The 20,504-nt window shown below is 47.6% G+C and overlaps 1 protein-coding gene and 1 long non-coding RNA gene across 12 annotated transcripts in view; one reads left to right on the forward strand and one right to left on the reverse strand.

Annotated features, from left to right (window-relative positions):
• The window catches only part of LOC309629478, a 51,525-nt gene extending 40,877 nt beyond the window's left edge, over positions 1 to 10,648 (forward strand). The window contains exons 3-4 of the long non-coding RNA XR_014245090.1: positions 8,485 to 8,591; positions 10,514 to 10,648. This is a non-coding gene — a long non-coding RNA (uncharacterized lncRNA). The remainder of the gene's footprint in view (positions 1 to 8,484; positions 8,592 to 10,513) is intronic.
• Positions 8,757 to 20,504, reverse strand: part of ST6GAL1 (ST6 beta-galactoside alpha-2,6-sialyltransferase 1) — a 138,028-nt gene continuing 126,280 nt past the window's right edge. For all 11 annotated transcript variants that reach the window (XM_082393549.1, XM_082393540.1, XM_082393539.1 and 8 more), the window contains 3 exons: positions 15,777 to 15,875; positions 14,045 to 14,219; positions 8,757 to 11,595 (listed from right to left, as the gene is read on the reverse strand). In XM_082393549.1, the coding sequence (XP_082249675.1) occupies positions 11,348 to 11,595; positions 14,045 to 14,219; positions 15,777 to 15,875 (522 nt within the window). In that variant the 3' untranslated portion in view covers positions 8,757 to 11,347. The remainder of the gene's footprint in view (positions 11,596 to 14,044; positions 14,220 to 15,776; positions 15,876 to 20,504) is intronic.

A 20,504-nucleotide genomic window follows, 5' to 3' on the forward strand; every position in this document is an offset into this window, starting at 1 on the left:
GGCAGCCTTGTTTAGGTGTCTGTGCATTTAAAGAAGCAGTTGCCTCTTCCAAACTTTGTGGACTGACTTTGGTAAGGGAAGACCTTCACCTGTGGGTGGGTGCACACTAGAGCATGCTGTGATGTCAGGTCTAGTGGTGCAGGGTGCCAAGTTTGGTGGCATGTGGCAGCACAGAGGTCCATCAGGGGCATCATGTCTCTTCAGCTCAGGCCACTGGGGTTCCCAGCGTCAACAACTGTATGTCCTTGGCAAGGACTGTGGGGAGTCTGCAGTGGTTGCAAGAGCTGCTGGGGTCCTCAGTGGTGTCTGCAGGTCCAGCAGCTAGGGACCAGGGCAGGCAGTGGCGATAGTATGCACACACTTGGCTGTAGGGGCCAGCTGCAGGTGCCTGTATCATGGCAGGTGCCAGTTGCAGGCACACACAACATGCTGGGGGCCAGTGTAGGCAGCAAGGGCCAGGGACAACTGTAAGCTCACTGGCAGCTACTGGAGCCCTGGCTATCAGCATGCTCTCCTATGGCTGTACAGTCCTCCCCTGGCTGTGTGAACTTCACGGTGAGGGGGATTGGGCTGGAGGTGCACAGGTGCACAGCTGGAGGAACTCTAGCTATAGGGAAGTACAGTCGTTCAGGCAAGTGACATAACACAGGGCCTGATCTGGGCCCACAAGGAGCTATAGGAGCCCTGGCTGTCAGCATGCTCTCCTAGTGGCTGTACAATCTCCCCCCAGGTGTGCAGCTGGGTGAAGGCTAGTGATGGATGTCAGGCTGGCAGCATAAAAGTGAGCTGGAGGGGCTAGCTGTGAGTGCACGCACAGCAGTAGGGGTCATCCGCAGGGGTCTAAGCTGGTGTTTCACACTGGTGCAGCCTCAGAGGCCTGAGCTAGCTGCCAGTGCAGTTCCCAGGCTCTGGAGGGAGACGGGATATGGGGGTGGGGAAGGTGATGGATCAGGGAGGGACTCAGGCAGCTGGCCTCAGCGAGCACAAGTACCTATAGGGCAAAAGCTGGTGAAATCTGCAGGGGGTCTGTGGCAGCTGTGTTAGCCATTGATTCTTCTTCAGTGGCAAAGGCTGCTGGGTTTGTCTATAGAGCAGGTCACTGTGAACTGTGATGGCTCCCACTCTATGACCGCTTTTCTTTTTGTTCCTAGCCATCTCTGTACATCTCAGCTTTTCCTGTCTGTGGGGTGAAACCTAAGCAGATCCTTTGTGTGGCACCCAGAAAGGCTGGAGAAGCTGCTCACCTAACTGTTTCTTTCCTAGAAAGGAGGATTCTTTCTAGCTGGGAAGTTCCCTCTTGGCACTAAGAAGTGCCAGCTTGAGGGATGGGATGATGCAGGCATGATGAAACTAATTTTCTTCTCTTCTTGTGCACTTATTCTCAGGGTTTTTGTTCCACTATGTGCTAAAATTTCTTAAGTGGAATCCAGAGCTCTCCCAGAGCTATTTTTCTTCATGACTAGCTGTCTAATTATTGGTCTCTGTGCAGGGATAGAGCTTGGGGTCTCCTATATTGCCATTTTGGTGCCAATTACTCTCCTTGTCACTGTTGTCATCAATGTTATCTTTGTAACTCCATCACAGAACTGGACCCATTGTAGGCACCAATATTCATCAGTTGAATGGATGAGTGGATGGGTGGATGGATAGATGAATGAAGGAACAAATTTACTGTTTTTTTAAGTTCTAGAAGAAGAGGGTGCAAAGAGATAGCTGGCAGGATTGGTAGGCCCTAGGCTCAAAGAGTTTTAAGTGAACTTTAGCTCCGGACTAGAGAGTGTCCTAAGTGAAGCTTGCTGAGTTAGGCCATAGTAGAAACTTCAGTGTAAGGGTAAATTTAGAAAGTGTTACCACTCTTGAGTAGTGGGCTAGCACTGTTGGTGTTCTTCTAGCTGGTAAACATGAAATACTGCTGTGTGGCTTCTGATGGAATTTACCGTGGTCTGGTGAGAAATAACTCGCATGAGTGAAACTGAAGGGAAGAAAGCTGAGATTACTAACTGCTAGCCAAGTATGGCGGACAGTGAGATCAGCATGGTCACCACAGGCCAAACCACTAACTCCCTTCTCTTGGTAAGCGCTGCCTGGAGCATTATGGTCTACTACAGTTGGATTATTTTATTGTAAAAGTGGCTACTCAGGGTTTCTCTAAGTTTTTACTTTCACCTAGAACTCTCAGTTGAATACTACTTTATTACTCAGTGCTGCTCAGGGCCACCCACTTTTGCTGTGCAATATGTTCCAAGAATGGGATATTTCCTATTTGGAAAAATGGTATTCATGTAAAGACCTAGCACACATTTCCCTTTTGATCTACTTCCACAGACATTCAAGAAGGTTCACAGCCTTTGTCTCAACCTAAGCTGCAGAATTTAACAGACTTTCAGCTATTTTTGTGCTGTGCCTAAGACTGGTCCTTTTCCATTTATTTAATTATGCCTTGGGATAGACCTTTGACAAGTGGGTTTCAGAGCTCCCCGATAAAGAACTTAATGTACGTTTTTTCCACCTGTTTTAAGACTCCTTCAATCGTTTTTGGCAAGTGGTAAAAACAAACCTCTGAGGAAGCACAGTGAGAGCTTTGGGCTTTCTGCCCTGACCCTGTTTATTCCGCTGGAGAGGCCCACCTGTAGGCTGCCCAGGGCAAAGATGTAGTCATTAGAGACAAACACAGACCTCAGCACCACAGAAAGATAGACCACATCTCATGTCTGGAAAGAGTGGGTCACTTTTGTAGCTAAAGTCTTTGAAAATGCACTTACTCAAAGCAACCACACTACTCTGCGGTTCCCACGATCATGTTGCCCCCCACCCCTCTCCTGGTTGACCTGAGTAGGTACACACACACTTATGTGGAACTTTTCTGTCAGAGGCCATTTTTGCTTCCCAAAATCTCGCTTCGTGCTTTGACCTTGGCCCTTTAATAGAAGCTCCAGCTACCACAAATCTCTACCGAAACAGGGCTGAGAGGAAGTGGATGTCTTCATGACAGCCATCACTGTCCTCTTCTTTTTTCTTCTGTGAGCACCAGTGCCAGGCACCAGCCATTCTGGCTGCTTCTCCTTACTTGCTCACGCCACACTGCGTTTTCAGTATCCCATAGATATTTTGGGGAGTATGAACTTATAAGGTCTTCTCATACTTTCACTACAGTCCTCTCTTCCTATTCCATGGGACAGGGCTATAGAACAATCAGCATCCGACCCCCTCCTACTGTGGCCCCTTGACCTTAAGCCAGGCAGGTTCACCTCAGCTCCGTCCCCTTCCCTTTGGATGAGGCCCTTTTCTGGAGGCTCTTTACCAATGAGGAAAATAGAGGCCCATAGTATCCCTACTCCAGTCTCTGAGACAGAGCCAAATGGTTGAATGAGTCCAGATTCAGCTTAAGTATAACTCTTATAACATTTATTCACTTCAACTTTTAATGAAGAGATGTTTCAATTTCTGGCCAAGATAAAGAGACTTGATTTACCCTCCTGCATGAAACAGCTAAAGAACTACAAAAAATGTAAAATACAGTTTTGAAGACATTGGAAATCAGGTAACAAAGAACAGTGATCCCTGAGAAATGAGAAATAACAGAGCTTAGGAGCAGTACCTAAAAAGAACCAATGGTTACCAGGAAGCTTACTTGCACCCCAGAACAAAACTCAAGAATATTTATTAGACTACAGAAGTATCTAACACCCAAAAAGAAAATATTTATATCTGGCATCCAGTCTAAAATTACCAGGACATTCAAAAAAGCTGGAAAAAGCTACCCATAATGAGGAGCAAAATCTATCAAAACTGACCCAGAAATAAAAGTTGATATTATTAGTAGATAAGAACATTAAAAGTTGCTAAAAGTATATTTTATATTTTCAAGAAAGTAGCAGAAAGATGAAAACTGCAATATCTCAGATGAAAAATACTCTGGATAGGATTAATGGCAGATTTGACATTGCAGAAGAAAAGTTTAGTGAACCTGAAGATGTAACACCAGAAACTATACAAAATGAAACAGAAAAAATTAGAATTATAAAAAATGGAAAGAGCATCAGTGAGCATTAAGCGATCTGTTACTGTATTAGAGTTTCCAAAGGAACAAAGAGAGAGGAAGTGAAAAAAGGTTTGAGGAAATAATGGCCAAAAATTTTCCAAATTTGATTAAAACTATAAATTTACATATCCAAAAAGCTCAAATAACCCCAAGCATAGGAAACATAAAGAAAACTCCTGACTACTGTTGGTAGTCTGTTAGGTGTGGCTGGTCCCCGGTCCAGTTGGTTGCCAGGCCCTACCTTGTGCCGTGGCTGCCGGCCACTGGTAGGCGGGACCAGGTCATGAGCTGGCTGGTTGCAGAACCTCAGGGGGTCCCAGGGCTAGTGCTGGCCCACTAGTGGGCAGAGCCAGGTTCTGGGGTAGGTGGTTGCAGGGCCAGGGGGTCCTGGATCTAGTGTTTATCTGCTGGTGGATGGGGCTGATTCCTGGCACAGCCGGCTGCCTAAATGATCTGGAGGCATTTTTATGATATATTTTTAAATTAAAAAAAAAAAAGTGGGATATGGTCTTTTTTTTTGCATTTTCTACATATATATGTGTGTGTGTGTGTATTTTTAAATTTTACTGGAGTATAGTTGATTTACAATGCTGTTAGTTTCAGATGCACAACAAAGTGATTCAGTTATACATATACATATATTAACTCCTTTTTAGATTCTTTTCTCATATAGGTTATCACAGAATATTGAGTAGAGTTCTCTGTTCCATACAGTAGGTCCTTGTTGGTTATCTATCTTATATATAGTAGTGTATGCATGTTCATCCCAAGCTCCTGATTTATCCCTCCCCACCATGTTTCCCCTTTGGTAACCATAAGTTTGTTTTAGATATCTGCAAGTCTATTTCAGTATTGTAAGTAAGTGCATTTGTATCATTTTTTAAAATTAAATTGCACATATGAGAGATATCATATGATATTTCTCTTTCTCTGTCTGATTTACTTCACTTAGTAAGATAATCTCTAGGTCCATCCATGTTGCTGCAAATGGCATTATTTCATTCCTTTTTGTGGCTGAGTAATATTCCATTGTTTATATGTACCACATCTTTATCCATTCCTCTGTTGATGGACATTTAGGTTGCTTCCTTGTCTTGGCTATTGTAAATAGTGCTTCAGTGAACATTGGGGTGCATGTATCTTTTTGGATTATGGTTTTCTCCAGATATATGCCCAGGAGTGGGATTGCTGGATCATATGGTAGCTCTATTTTTAGTTTTTTAAGGAACCTCCATACTGTTCTCCATCATGGTTGTACCATTTTACATTCCCACCAACAGTGTAGGAGGGTTCCCTTTTCTCCACACCCTCTCCAGCATTTATCGTTTGTGGACTTTTTGATGATGATCATTCTGACCGGTGTGAGGTGATACCTCATTGTAGTTCTGATTTGCACTTCTCTGATAATTTGTGATGTTGAGCTTCTTTTCATGTGCTTTTTGGCCATCTATATGTCTTGTTTGGAGAGATGTCTATTTAGATCTTCTGCCCATTTTTTGATTGGGTTTTTTTTGACATAGAGCTGCATGAGCTGTTTGTATATCTGGGAGATTAAGCCCTTGTTGGTCACTTCGTTTGCAAATATTTTCTCCCATTCTGTGGGTTGTCTTTCATTTTGTTTATGGTTTCCTTTGCTGTGCAGAAGCTTTTAAGTTTAATTAGGTCCCATTTGTTTATTTTTGTTTTCATTACTCTAGGAGGTGGATCAAAAAAATATTGCTGCAATTTGTGTCAAAGAGTGTTCTTCCTATGTTTTCCTCTGAGAGTTTTATAGTGTCTGGTCTTACATTTAGGTCTCTAATCCATTTTGAGTTTATTTTTGTATATGGTGTTATTTTTGTATATGGTTAATTTCATTCTTTTACATGTAGCTGTCCAGTTTTCCCAGCACTACTTATTGAAGACACTGTCTTTTCTCCATTGTGTATTCTTGCCTCCTTTGTTGTAGATTAATTGACCATAGGTGTGTGGGTTTATTTCTGGGCTTTCTATCCTGTTCCATTGATCTGTATTTCTGTTTTTGTGCCAGTACCATACTGTTTTGACTACTGTAGCTTTGGGAACTGCTAGTAGGGATTATCTTTGGATGGAGATGGACTTTTTCCTCTTCATGATTTTGTGTTTTGACAGTAAATATGTGTAACTTTTATAATCAAGAAAAGCATTTTCCTTAAAGAGAAAAGGGGGAATCCTGCCTGTCCCTCAAGACTGTCACCCACTAAGACTCCCCAGATCCCAGCCAAAATGAATCTTTCTTCTATAACTTCATTATTGTGCTTTTACCTTGTATGATCATATTCCTTCATATTCGGCATTTGCATAGTATTTTTCTTCTATGCAGTTATAAATTCATGCCTAACAACAATAACCATACTTTCCAGGCTTAGCTTTTCAGAAAATGGCAGCTCTCTTCTCTCACCTGAACCTGATACTACTACACACAGACAGGGCAGGTCTAGTCTCCCAGGCTCTGATTTCTTGGAGGGCAGGTGCTGGGAGTCTTTGTCACTGTCTCCCAATGCCAGCCACAGTGGGTGCTCACTGTGCACTTGCTGGACTGAATAGAATTCCTCTCCCCATTTTAAACTTGTTTTCCAGTCAATCCTGAGAAGGACTGGATGGCAGCATAAATGCATTGGGTGATGGGATTTCATGGGTGCAGGTGAGGCCTTTTCCTCTCTCCTGAAACTGATGCCATTACCCAAGCCCATAAGGATGAATATTCTGGGTTAGGGTGTTCCTGCCCCAGTTAGAGTGGAAAGTGTCCCTGGGGCCATAATGCACTCCCCATCACATCACAGAACATCCTCGAAGGCTGCCGTGAGAGTCACAGACGAAGCAGAAACCAAAGCCACACAGGGAGCTGGGAATAGGGTGGGGGTGGCAGTCCCAGAATCCCAGTGCACTGCTTCTCCGCCTCCTGCTTATGGCTGTGGAGCCATTACTGGTGTGGGTAAAGCACACTTGCCAAGGTGTGAAGCGTTCTGCAAGAACAAAGAGCCTGGAGTCGGGCTTCAGTCAGTAAGGGGATCTATGGGTGGGGTGGGCATGGAGGATGCAGGTACGAATCTCTCTATTGGTCTTTCTCTTTGTGACTTGTGTCTTTCTTCTCCTTAAGTGGCTGGTGAAGAAAAGAGAAGCCTGGGTCCCATTTTTCCTCCTTCACCCCTAACATACACACCTCAAAATAACCAGCAGATACCAAAGTAGGAACCAGGGGAAAGGCAGCCTGGGGAGGTTGCAGAAGCTCCCCCCAAGACCCAAACGGAGAAGCCTAGTGCCACCCCAAGGCCCAGCTCACCAGTTGAAAGGACCTTATAGAGATTTAAGGCCACTGTAAATTTGACAAGCACAAATCTCAATTTCCAAACTAATTGAAATCTATTTTTCTTTCACTCCTCTTTTGAGCTCCCATTCTCCTGAGATTAAGGCAGAAACCCAATCTCAGTCGAGATGGCGTTACATCTGAGTTCCAGGGAACTTGCAACGCTAAGGCATTAGGTGCAGGGGTCGGGGAGTAGTCTTCCGTGTTAGCTGACCTCTCAACACTACTCAGGGGTCCCTCATTCACGGTCTCATCACTCAGCTGCTTCTTCGCCTCTCCAGGCATGGGAGCTCTTCAAGGCTGCCTAAGGTCCAATCTGCCTGTACTAGAGACCCGTGAAAGCCTCACTCTCCAAGGATTTGCTGGTCCTTGCTAGAGCTTTGGCTGGGGACACGGCACAGGGCCCTCTCTCCAGGTCCTGAGACAGCCTGGTGCCTCTCAGTGTTCTTTCCAGCCCCACTCCAGGGGACTCTGTTGTAGGTAAGGAGTTATAAGCAGGGGTGGGGAAATATTTGTTTGCTAGGGCTGCCATAACAAAGCACCACAAACCGGGTGATTTCAACAGTAGAGATTTTTGTCTCACAGTCCTGGAGACTGGAAGTCCGAGATCAAGGTGTCAGCAGGGTTGGTTCTTTCTGAGGGCTGTGAGGGAAAATCTTCCATGCCTCTCCTCTAGTTTCTGGTGGTTCACTGGCAACCTTTGGCTTGTAGAAGCATCACCCTGATTTCTGCCTTTATCTTCACGTGGCGTTCTCCCTGTGTGCATGTCTACCTCTAAATTTCCCCTTTTGTAAGCACACCAATCATACTGGATTAGAGGCTCACCCAGCTCCAGTATGACCTCATCTTAACCAATTGTCTATTTCCAAATAAGGTCACATTCTGAGGTACTGGGGGTTAAGACTTCAACATACGAATTTTAGGAGGACATATCCAGCCCATAACAGGAGGTGGGCAGTTCCTGGGGAAGAGGAATTATGTTTTTCTCCACTTACTCCTGCTCCTCCTCAGGATTTGTATGTAAACAATTTGGCTATTCCCTTGGGACATCATTCCTTTAAGGGTTTTAGGCTTTTGAAACCAACCTTCTTTTCATTCGCTTTCTGCCCTACTGCAGCCCTTCCCTGAGGTGTTGGATGAACGACAGCTTCATCATTTGAATCCCGGCAAGAGCAAAAGGAAGAAAATAAACCAGTCACTATCTCAAAGATGCTGTCCTGCCATGTAAGTAAGCATTCCTTTTCCTGGAGTGTTGAAAAGAGAGGCTAAGAGGCCAGAGGAGCTTGTGGGGGAGGATTTGGGGGTTTGGAATTCCAGTTGTGTCCTCTTTGGAGACAAGAATTGACAATGAGCAGTTGTTCCCTTAGCAAGTAAGAAAAGAGGGACAAGCTTTTTAAAAAACATTTATTTTAAAATTTTACATAATCTTTGGGTAATTCAGAATTAGCTTAGTCATGATTCAGAAGTTTCTGAGATTGATGTCCCAACTCCAAACCAATATCAATAGCTTATCTGATTGATAGAAGGATTTGAGGACCTCATGATATAGAATGAACAGATGGCTACTGAAGAAGACAGAATACCTTAGAGACAGTGGCTTTCCTACAGGACTCGGTCATAATTTTTAAATTACCTGTCACAAATATTAAACATCTTATCAGACTAATGATAATATCCACATCTTATTTGCATTCTACCAGTTTCCATGTAGAGAAAGCACAGAATGAAATTAATTTGATCCCTTAATAATAACAATTAAAAGCTAGCATCTACCCAGTGTAGTCTTAGTGTCCACACCATCTCTCTCCTGATGATGGAATGCCACCTTCCTCTGCACTCAGTGCTCATGATTCAAAGATTGTGAGGAATTCATGGGCCCAGAGACATGGAAAAGACTCATGTTACACAGCAGCCAGTGGCCCAAGTGCTCTGCCCATCCCCGAGCAGATCAGGCCTAAGCTGCAGGCAGGGAGAAGAAGGGGCACGTTCTGCACCCTCCATTCCCTCGGATGGTTTCCAGGGTGTTCTAAGCAGGGTAGGTGTAGCCTCCCAATAGGACATTAACTTCCCTCAGGACAAGGCCCCCTCTCTGGCCTTCAAAGCAGGGTCCTGCCCAGATGTGAGCACAGAGCAGGTCCTTAGTAAAGGAAGGGAGGAATCCAGCATGTACTGAGCACCTGCAATATGCCAGGTAACCCTCACAGCACCTGTGAGGCAGGCTTATCACCCATTTTACAGATGTGGAAACAGAGGCTCAGAGAGGAGAATTTGCCCATGGTGGCATAGCGAGTAATAGGGGAACATCACTTTGAAAACCCAGGGCTTCTCACTCCAGAGCTCTTTCTACTGCCTACTCAAGCCAATGGTTTGGCAGCGAATGAGGACTCCTGCTCCAAAACAGCTGGTCTGGAGCTCAAACATTCGAGGCCCTTGAGCACACAGGGCTAGCTTTGGGAGTCCAGAAGCCTGGTCCAGTCCAGTGTGGCTCCCCATCAGGGCAGGGGACTTAGCACAATGGTCCAGGAAGTGTGTAGACAGACCACAGCGGGTAGGCCTCTGCCTGGAGACTCTGGTGTTGCTCCCTTGCAGGGAGGGGTGGAGGGTACAGCAATCTGATACACCTGGTGAGAATCAGTCATGATCTCCAAGGTTCTGACCTCTGAGAGCTACTTTAAGTCCTAGGAAACCACATTCCCAGTCCCTGAGAGACCTTTCACAAAAGGCCCATGAAGGTCAAAAAAAATGGGTGAGGACATTTTAAAGTGGAAAATGCTTAAAAGTAATTTTGGAGGAGGAAGACTAAAGGGAAAAACAAGATTGTGGGAGGAGGTTTGGGGGTAGGCATCAAACAGGAAGACTGGGATTTGGTGTGCACACCCAGCTGGTAGGCTAGGCTCAGACCAGGCGAGCCTGGGGAAATCAGGGTTTTGGCATCTGGCTTGCCTGGCATCTGTCATGGGGCTGCATTTGCTGCCTCAGATATGAGGGAGGGGGCTTCCTCAAAAAATAACTTGAACCTGTAAATTCAGGCAGATCTTAGCGAATAAATATGGGTAATAAAGGCAGAAAGGAAAACAAACACATCTCAGATGACTCAGACAGAATCTGCTTGACATGTTTTTCCTCTTCTAAAATCCACTCCACAGCCTCCAGCTCCGTGAAGCCCTCTGCAACCCACTGACACAGGAAGTGTGTGGCCCCTCCTGGTGCAAAGATAGCAGCACAGCAAGCCCACCACCCTACAAGCCCACAGGGCACCGGGCACCGGGCACACTGAATCCATTCTGTCACTCGCACTGAGCTGTAAGCAACTTGAGGATGGAGACAGTACCTTTTTTTCTGTACTCTCATCTCCTCACATATGGAGAGGGCTGTGGGTTCATCAAGACCCTTTGCTCACCAGCACCAAGGCCAAGGGCCGCCAAACCAGCCGGAAGGATAGGAACACTGCCTCTCCCAGGGCATGGACCTTAGGAGCAGCTTAGTTCTGGAGGAACTGACTGTGTTTCCTATGCCTTGTGACACGTACTTGCCCCTCAGAGGCACCTTGTAATGGGCACAATCATAATATGGGAGAGTTTGTTTAAAACATGGAATCAGTGTCTAGGTATAGATTTCAAGCGTGACAGAGCACTGGTTTGCAAGAATAACATCATTCCAGTGGGGAAAGCAGCCCAGCTTTGGCAGCCCTGCTGGCAAAGGTGGATCTTGCATTTACCTGTGCAGGGGAGGGGCAGAGAGGACTCTGGAAGGAATCCTGGGCGTGTGTGCATGAGTGTGGCGGGAAGCTCTCGATTCACACACCCCCATGACAAAAGGGCAGGCTGGGCCTGGGTCCCTGCCCTTGGGTTCCTGAAGGTTCTTGCTGCCTGGAGTGCAGGCAGTGATCATTCAGGAACAGCCTTCCTGGGCCCAGGGTGGCCAGGAGACCAGCTGTAAAATGCCCGATGGAGAAGGGTGAGGGGGCCTGGCCAGGCAGCTTACGCTCCGCAGCGAATGCTCCGGAAGCCAGGCAGCGTGGCTTTTCCAAGCAGGTAAATGTCGTCGTCCGTGCCCCGGTTGAGGTGCTTCACCATGTTCTTCTCAAAGAGGAGTGGGTGGTAGGCGCCCATCGTGCAGGCGCTGTCGAAGAACTTCTGGTAGTAGTAGCACACGTCAGTCTTGCGCTTGGATGGGAGAAACTCGTAAATATCCACCTGGTCACACAGTGTCATCATGATGACGATGCCTGGAGAGGCGAGCAGAGGTGAGTCCTGCCCGACAACCCACCCCAGCTCCCCAGGGTTCTGCCCGGGGAGCCCAGCAGCTCGCGCCCCCAGATCTGGGGAGGTGTCTGTCTGGAGTTGCTGAGTGCGATTCCCAGTCTGAGTTGTTCTGGGAAGCCAGTCCAGCAGGCTGTTCCTCTGGGTGCAGGGCCCTATGCACCTTCGTAGGGCTCGTGCTGCCCTGCTTAGCGCCCAGGTCAGGGCCTGGTGCACAGCAGGTCCTCCCTAAACGCTAACGGGTCGAAGGGCTCCATCATCAGTCAGTGAACTGATCACTGTCCAAAAGCTATACGAAGAGAGAGGACAGCGTGACTGAGGAGACAGAACCATTCCCTGCAGATGTGACTTTCTAGCATCTCTGTATCTTGGATCAGCCTCTTAGATGGTAATTTCGGAGGCGTTTCTTACCTCAGTACCTGGAGAAACAGCGTGGGGAGGGAAGGCTTCGTGCCTCAGGTGGGAGGAGGGACAGTTGGCACGGGAGCATGCCATGGTCTGTACTGATGCGCTCTGCTCAGTCAGGCGGGAGACAGGAGCCGAGAGGGTGTGGCCAGGTTGTGCTCTCAGGGAGGGGTACAGAACACTCGGGGTGCAGACCCAGCAAGAGGCGGGAGACGCCTGCCACCACCCACGCTTGTCCCCACCTGGCTTGGTCATCTCCTGCCGGACACGTCCTGCTTGGGGCCTCAGGTTCTTCATCTGCCCCGAGGGGGTGATCTACCCACTCTTCCTACCACATAGGCTATCGTTAGGATGCAATAACATCATGGCTCTAGACTGCTTTTGTCAACCGTAAATATAGGGAATCTTTATGATGAACAGGTCTCACTAACAGCAAAACTGTAAACTGCTAGCAGCAACTCTGTTCTAGAAGAATCAGACATGGGAAAAGCCCCACCTCTGCCCTCTGGCTGCCTCCTGGTTCAATGGGGGAGAAGAGACACCTCTGCAACTAACTGATGAAGGCACAGCAGAAGTGCTTCTGGAGATGATGGGAGGGAGCCCTCTATGAGAGAGGGTTCTGGTACACCTCCCGGAGCACTGGTATGGGGCCCGGCAGGGGCTCCGGCCATGAGGGGTGGGCAAGGGGGAAAGCCTGGTGGTGGCGGGAATAGCATGGGCAAAGGCAGGCAGTAGGGCGATGAGAAAGTGTCCCAGGAAGCTCTCCATCTACTTCTGCTCAAAAGGCGTCCAGGGAGAGCCCCCTAATGCACCCATCCAAAAGTGGAAGGGAAAGGTATGAAGACGGTGGGATGCTGAAAGCGCCTCCATCTCTTTCTATCAGGAAATGCCTCTGATAGTAAACATCTATTTGTTCATTTGCTCAAGGAACATTTAGCTCAGGGCTATCCTGCGCCAGACCCACAAGGATGAGGCAAACGCAGTCCCCGCCCTGAGGGACTTTCCAGTCCAGTAGGGAAGGTGGGCGGGCCGGGGACCGCGGGGTGGGCGGGGGGCGGGGAGCCGTAGGCAGCCCTGGAGGCTCGTGGAAAGCGCCCCTGGTCCAGCTGAACTCAAAGTGAAAGGGAGGGAAGGGCAGACGGGCCGTGAGGGTGGAGAGGTGTGGAGTAGGTCCAAGAAGAAAGTCTGTAGCCAGCGTGCAGGGCCCCCAGCACTCTGACCCCAGCCCACCCCCGTGTCGGCACCCACAGCTCCATGCGTGGCCCCCAAACCCGGCTAAGCCTCACCACTCAGGCTTCTCTCAGGGCCACGACTAGGGTGGTCACTAGGGTGAACAGATTTTTGAAATTCTGAATAAAATATTATTGACTCTTCCTTTTTCCACAGATTCTAATATGGCTCAGGACAATAATGACATTATTATTGACCCTGTCTTTATCTAAAATTTTGATATTTTGTCTATCTTAAAATTTGGAATTAATTGTGATTTTTTTAAAGATACTGTATTAAGATATCATTTGTTTCTGAATTTCTTGGCACCTTCTTAAATCGTACACCTGAAGCAAGTGCTTCGCTGGCCTCATCCGAGTCTCAGCCCCGCTCCTCCTGTTTTCTTGCCTCCTCTTGTCTGTGCTTCCCATTTCTCCATCTCCACCTGCCAGATCCTCCCCTCTCCCAGGCCTGGGCCAAGTTCTCAAAGTTCTCAGACTGTCCCTCTAGAAGGGGTCCTCTCTCCTATGGCAACGGGCTGGTCACTCTTTCCCGGCACAAATCGAATGTTGCCGCAGACACCTGACTGAACTCTCCCACTGGACACCCTGAAATTAAGGAGGTGGAGTCTATCTTACTGATCTCTGTGTCTGAGCTGGAACTTGCCTCCGTGTACAAACACAGCAAAAACCTAGCAACTGTTTGGTGAACGAACAAACGAATGAACGAATGAGACCCCAGTAGAAGGCTAATCTATTCTAGAAACAAGCACAAGAGGTCTTTCCCCAGACATGGACTCACCAAGCATCCCAGAAGAGGGGGGGTTTGGCTGAATCTGCTCGGGGGAGATTTCTTGAATGATGTCCCACAGCTCCCAAGGCATCTGGGGCTTGAGGATGTAAAAGGGCTGATCAGGATGCAGCTTACGATAACTCTTGAAGTTATTGAAGAAACTGTAGTCGGGATTCTTGTACCACTGAAAAAGAAGGAAGAGGTCTTCTCAAGGAGAGCAACGTGCCAATGCCACTGCTGCCCCCAGGGGGTCATCCTCGTCTGAGGACTTGAGGGGAGGTGGGGAAGGACCAAGGCAGACTCCTGAGGCACAGCCCCTTCATCAGAACAGATTCCGGACTTCTCCTCCACATCACAGCTCTCACTTGATAGTGGGGGGCCCAGCACACAGCCTGTGCTCACCAAGCTTTGAGCTTGTTGACCCTGGAACGGCTTCAGACTTCAGGATCATAGGATCCGGGAAGGATATCAGAGCTGAGAAGGCCTCTTGGTCCTATCTAACCCCACCTCTCTTTTTTAAAGGGGTGAAAACTGGGGCACAGCTTGTCACATCTGTGGATTCACAGTCCTTGACCTGACCCAGGCAAATTTCAGTTCTAAGTGAGATCAGTACAAAACTGGAAACTGAGGTAGTGAGAGGACGGCATGGTGCCAGGGATCACCAGAGCCCATCAGCTATTGGTGTGTCCAGCATAAGAATGAAGTGTCCCGGGCTTCCCTGGTGGCGCAGTGGTTGAGAATCTGCCTGCCAATGCAGGGGACACGGGTTCGAGCCCTGGTCTGGGAAGATCCCACATGCCACAGAGCATCTAGTCCCGTGAGCCACAATTACTGAGCCTGCGCGTCTGGAGCCTGTGCTCCGCAACAAGAGAGGCCGTGATAGTGAGAGGCCCGCGCACCGCGATGAAGAGTGGCCCCCGCTTGCCACAACTAGAGAAAGCCCTCGCACAGAAATGAAGACCCAACACAGCCAAAAATAAATAATTAACTAATTAAAAAAAAAAAAAAAAGAATGAAGTGTCCCAAGAACAGTGCTCTCTGTCCCTCCTCCCTAAAGCCACTCTCCTGTGGCCACTGCAGCCCATATCAGGGAGAGGCCAAATGACGTGTGTAACAGTGAGAGGGCCGTTCTGGAGAAGCTAGACTCCAGCAGGACTGAGACTCTTTCTCCTTCCCTGGAAAAGCTGATGTTGCAGATCTGGGCCCTCTGCTTAGCAAATCAAGCCCCAGGGCAGGTGACCCCACCCCCACCCCCACATACACATATTCTGTTTTCCTCCTCTGTAAAATGGGAATAACCATGCTTCTATCTATCTACTTCTTTATTTAGCTATGAGAGTGAAATGAGAAGCATCCGGAAATTGGAAGTGTGGGGCGCGTGTGGTAATATTATGTATAGAAGTGATAGTAACCACTGTCTATTCCTGCTGGTGCCCGTCAGGAATAGCTGTATTACATGAACACAATCCACCCCAGACGGAGGGAAATGCAGCCACTGTTACACCTGGTACAGACCACAGTTGGGAGACGAATACATGGCAATGCAGGGTGGGCAATGGAGAGCACTGGTGTAGGACAGGGGTCCTCCTGAACCACTAGTCCAGAAGCGGGGTGCCCTAACGTGGAAATAGCCAGCCCTCAGGGTGGCCCAGGTCAGCCGTGACTGTAAAACCCAGGACCTCGGGGAAATCTGTAGACTAACAGGTGACTCAATCCCAATTTCCCACGGACACCCACTTACCTTTGGGATATCTGAATGGTAAACAGACGGGTCCCATACAATTAGGATTCCTTCATTGTACAAACTGTCTTTGAGGAAGCGCCCTTCTGTGGTGACCAACTGCAGGAAGAAACAGACAAGCTGTCACCTGGACATTTACATGTGAATGTTGGCTTGTAGGAATACCTGACACATCCTAAGTACCACCTGAGGCCCCAGAGCCCCATGAAGCTTCTGAGTTTTGGTGCAGCACTTAACTTGAGTAAGAAGAAGGCAAAGATGCCAGCCAGAACCTTGTGGACCTGAAAGGACATTTTGTCATAATTCATCGGCCATGGAGCAGAAAGGGTTCCACTCAGGCTTTTGAGGTTGTTGGAGCGAGGGTACAGTGAATATGGCTCTGGGTATAGTCTCCTGCAGTCATACCTTATATGGGGGTCAGGGGAGTGAGGTTTAAAGTCAGAATCTCATATAACCAAAATGATCTCTGAAAAGCCCTTCAGTCACCTATAAAAATCCAGCACGTAGTTATTACAAAGCATGATGGAGACGGACACAGGACATCTCAGAATCTAATACAGGCCATGGTTTCTGCAGCACTGGACCAGATGGCAGTATCTGTGGTTGAGCACCAAATGAAGTAGTCGGCTCGTGTGGAGGGACCATGGCATATGCAAAAACATATGCTTAAACGTGAGACTCTCACCAGGCTGGGGCAATGCTCGCGTGCACCCTGCTGGGAAACCAGCCACTGCTCCTCTCCTCCCCACGCTCCCGGGCTCCCCCGCTCTCAGGCTGGCCTGGGCAAGATGTGACTGTGATAAGACTCCATGGGACGGATCAGTTTTGCAAAATCCATTAACAGCCTTTTAAAAAAGTATTTACCGTATACCCTTTGACTCAGTCATTTTACATTTTGGCATTTATCCTAAGAGAAGCTAACTTTGGGGAAAAATTATGAACAGAAATGTTAATTAAAGTACTTATCAAAATATGAACAGTGTGGCAGCAGAAGGTGAAAACTACTAGACTTATTACAGAAAGACCTGGCTCAGTTCTTGGCTTTGCCACTTGTCTGATGACCGTGAGCAAGTCAGACAGTCGCCCTAGGCCTAGTGCAGGTAACACTGCCCTGCTCTCTCAAACAGGAGGTGTCTTGAGGATCAAATGCGGCACAGGAGTGAGTGAGAAAGAGACAGAAGGGGCCCCGAAGGCTTAGCAATGAAAGAAGCTGTGTCCCTCTTAAGGGACAAAGTTGTTTCGTGTGATCAGCTGTCAGTCACCTTAAAAAGCAGGTGGGAGATGATGTTGCCCAGGTGTAAAATGAACAAACGGCAGAAATCAAATCAAGAATGGACTGGAATTGAAAGCAAGAATCACAACAATAATCCCTCCCCAGGAATTCCCTGGCAGTCCAGTGGTTAGGACTCGGCGTACTCACTGCCTGGGGGCCCAGGTTCAATCCCTGGTTGGGGAACTAAGATCCTGCAAGCCGCACAGCATGGCTCCCCCCAAAAAAATTCCCTCGCCACCTCGATCACTCACCATCACGAAGGCTGAGACCTAATCAGTGTCCCTGCAGTATCTGAAGAATGACTGTGGGAAGATGGGTGGTCTGTACAACCAAGAATGGCAATTTGCCAAGAGCCTCTAAGGTCATTCAGCTACCCCGTCCCCATACCTTCCCCCAGATGTAGGAAGGTCCTGGGAGCCTGAAGAATATAATCTCATTTCCTCAGTGTATCTTTGAAACAAGAACTATGGGTGGTGGGCCCACCCTGGCCAGAGATTGTGCAGCTGCAATGGGTGCTAAGGAGCCCCTAGGCAGTCACAGGGTGCCAGAGTGAGGATGGCCATGAGGTAAGTGAATGTTAAGGGACAAATCAGACTAGGCCAAGTCAAGGGAGTGAGGAGGGAGAGGGAAGAGGACCTGGACAGAAGAAACGATGTGTGCAAATCCCTAGATGTGAGAATACATGGCACAGACTGCTAGGTGTCACCCCATACCCATCCTCTCTTTCCTCCTTGGTAACAGATACCTCAACACATGGCTACCTAAAATAAAGACTACCTGAAATAGAAATTTCCCAGCCTCTCTTACAGCTAAGTATGGCCATGTGACAAAATGTTGGCCAATGGTGTGTAAGCAAGTGTGACTTCCAGGAACTGTTCTTAGAGGCAGGGTTATGCCCTTCCTTGTTCATTCCTCCTTCCTGCTGGCAAAAAGTGGATGTGATGGCTGGAGCTTGAGCAGCCATATTGGACCATGAAGTGAAAGTCACGTGTTAGAACGGCAGATGCACAAGGGAGTAGAAGCTTGCGTTCCTGACTCTCTGGAACACCATACCAACTCTAGACTTCTTTTACATGAAAAATACTTTTTTATCTTGTTAAGCTAGTGTTGAGAGGTGGGCAGAGTATTCCTGTCACTAGCAGCCAAACCTAATTCTAATTAGCAGAGTGAATAGCTTTTTTGGGAATTGCAGTTTGTCCAGTGTGGCTTAGATACAAAAGGAGAGCCAGAAGGAGTCAGAGAAGCTCCCACACCAGGGAGCTTAGGGTTTCCTCAGTAGATTACAGGACCAGTGAAGGCTTGTAAGTGAGAAGAATCCAAACAGACCAGTGTTCTGGACTAGAGTTTTTACAGAAAAGGAGATCACATAGAAGCTGCTGCTATAGCCTAAGTAAAAAATGATGGGGAAATGAAGAAAAAGAGTTACAACTGTCAGCTGTAGACTTGCAGACTAACTGGTTGTTGAAAGTGAAGAAAAAAGGGGTCAAGGTGACTCCTGGACCTCAGACCATTTCCTAAAATGAGAACATGGAAAGAAGAGCAGCTGGTATGTGCCTTTGGGAGTGGAGTGGGGATTTGAAGTTCAAGGATGAGGCAACTGACCTAGAGTCCCACAGGTGAGAGGCCATAGGAACTGGGAGGGGCCCCACACCTTGCAACATTAAGCACTGTCCTCTTTCTGTGGAGAACACGGTAACTCACAGGACCGGAATTCAGCGCTATAGTCCAAAGGCAGACTGCGCATCCTGGCAGACAGGGCTTTGCAAGGTAGACATGTTTGAGCGGGTGACAGGGAGGCCCCAGGGGGAAGCGGGACACCCTCACACTATTTTATACATGACTTTCAAGACTGAACTCTACAATTTCACTCCCTGTCCCATCCCACTCCACCCCCCACTCAAAAAAAAATCTGCCGGTATAGTGAAAGTCTAAGCCTTAAGCTATGCTTCTTTCTGTGCAGAGGACCTGACACCAGGTGATTTATCCCTACTCATGAGTTGATTTATCCCTACTCACTTACCTTCTCTGGGCCCCAGGTGCCTTATTTATAGGACATGACCACCCTGTAAGTCCCTGCCTGGGTGACCAGCCATATCTGGACAACATCTCAGTCATTTGTCCAACTGCAGCACAAGTGACTTAAAAATAAAGCTCTTCTCAAATGCTCCTGTACTCACCCACATGCACAGTCTGACCTGAGTTCAGGGATCCCCAGGGCCTCATGATGAGGAAAGCAAATCATTGCCAGAGCAACGGAGCCCCCAAGGAGCACATGACAGGAAAAGACTACACTTGGGAGATGGACTGTTGCTGTTTAGAAACCTGTTTAAAGTAAACTTTCCAGTCATAAAGTAAGAAATAGTCACTGCAGAAAGTTAGAAAATACAGGAATCCACGCACACACACACGCACACACGCACACACACACACATCTATCTACATACATATAGAAGAAAATAATCATGCATAACTGCATTCTTCAGATATTCCCACTGTGACTATGTGAGTCTTTTTTCTTACCAGATCTTTCTTCCCCTCTGTTATGAACTGAATTATGTCCCCCCCAAAATTCATATGTTGAAGCCCTAACCCCCAGTGTAACTATATTGGAGATAGGGCCTTTGGGGAGGTAATTAAGGTTAAACAAGGTCATAAGGATGGGGCCCTAATCTAATAAAACTGATGTCCTTATAAGAAAGGGAAGAGACAGCAGAGATCTCTCTCTCTCCCCCCAACCCACATGCACATGTGATGGCATAGAGAGAAGGTGGCCATCCATAAGCCAGGAAGAGCCCTTGTCAGAAACCAACCTTGATGACACCTTGATCTAGTACTTCTGGCCTCCAGAACTGAGAAAATCTCTATGTTTCAGCCACCCCATCTATGGCGTTTTGGCATGGCAGGCCTAGGAAACTAATACACCGTGTGTGTGTGTGTATGTGTAGAAGTTTAGACTTAGTGGTTTTGTTAAACTCAGACAACAGTCCAGTTCGATTTCTTCTCGTTTACCCCTCACAATATTTCCAAGCCCCAAACAGGGCTTGAAAAGGAAGCTCTGAGAGGTTATGAAACTGGCCCAAGATCACACAGCTAGGAAGGGATGGAGCTGGGTTGCAAATCAAGGTATGTCTGACCTCCCACTGTCCTAGGCAATCTTTCAAAAATGTTGAGGGATGATAAAATAAAGTTCGTGTTCTGGCTGCCAGATTTGCAAATTTGCCACAGTTGCAAAGCTAGCTAGTGCTCTAGGAAGACAAAGAGGTCTTCAAGGTCTTCTGTAGACCTGAAAAATGATATGAAGGCTCTGGGCCTTAAGGGAAGGCCTGACCATTGTAAACTGGACCTGGACAGGGAAGTGCTAAACAGAAGGGCACCACAAATTGAAACCCACCACAAACCCCAAATCAGAGGGGCCCGTAATTCTACCTGGAATCACAGGAAAGGTCATCCAAAGA

The sequence above is a fragment of the Balaenoptera borealis genome (genome assembly GCF_965194805.1).
Source record: "Balaenoptera borealis genome assembly, chromosome: 5".
NCBI lineage: Eukaryota > Metazoa > Chordata > Mammalia > Artiodactyla > Balaenopteridae > Balaenoptera > Balaenoptera borealis.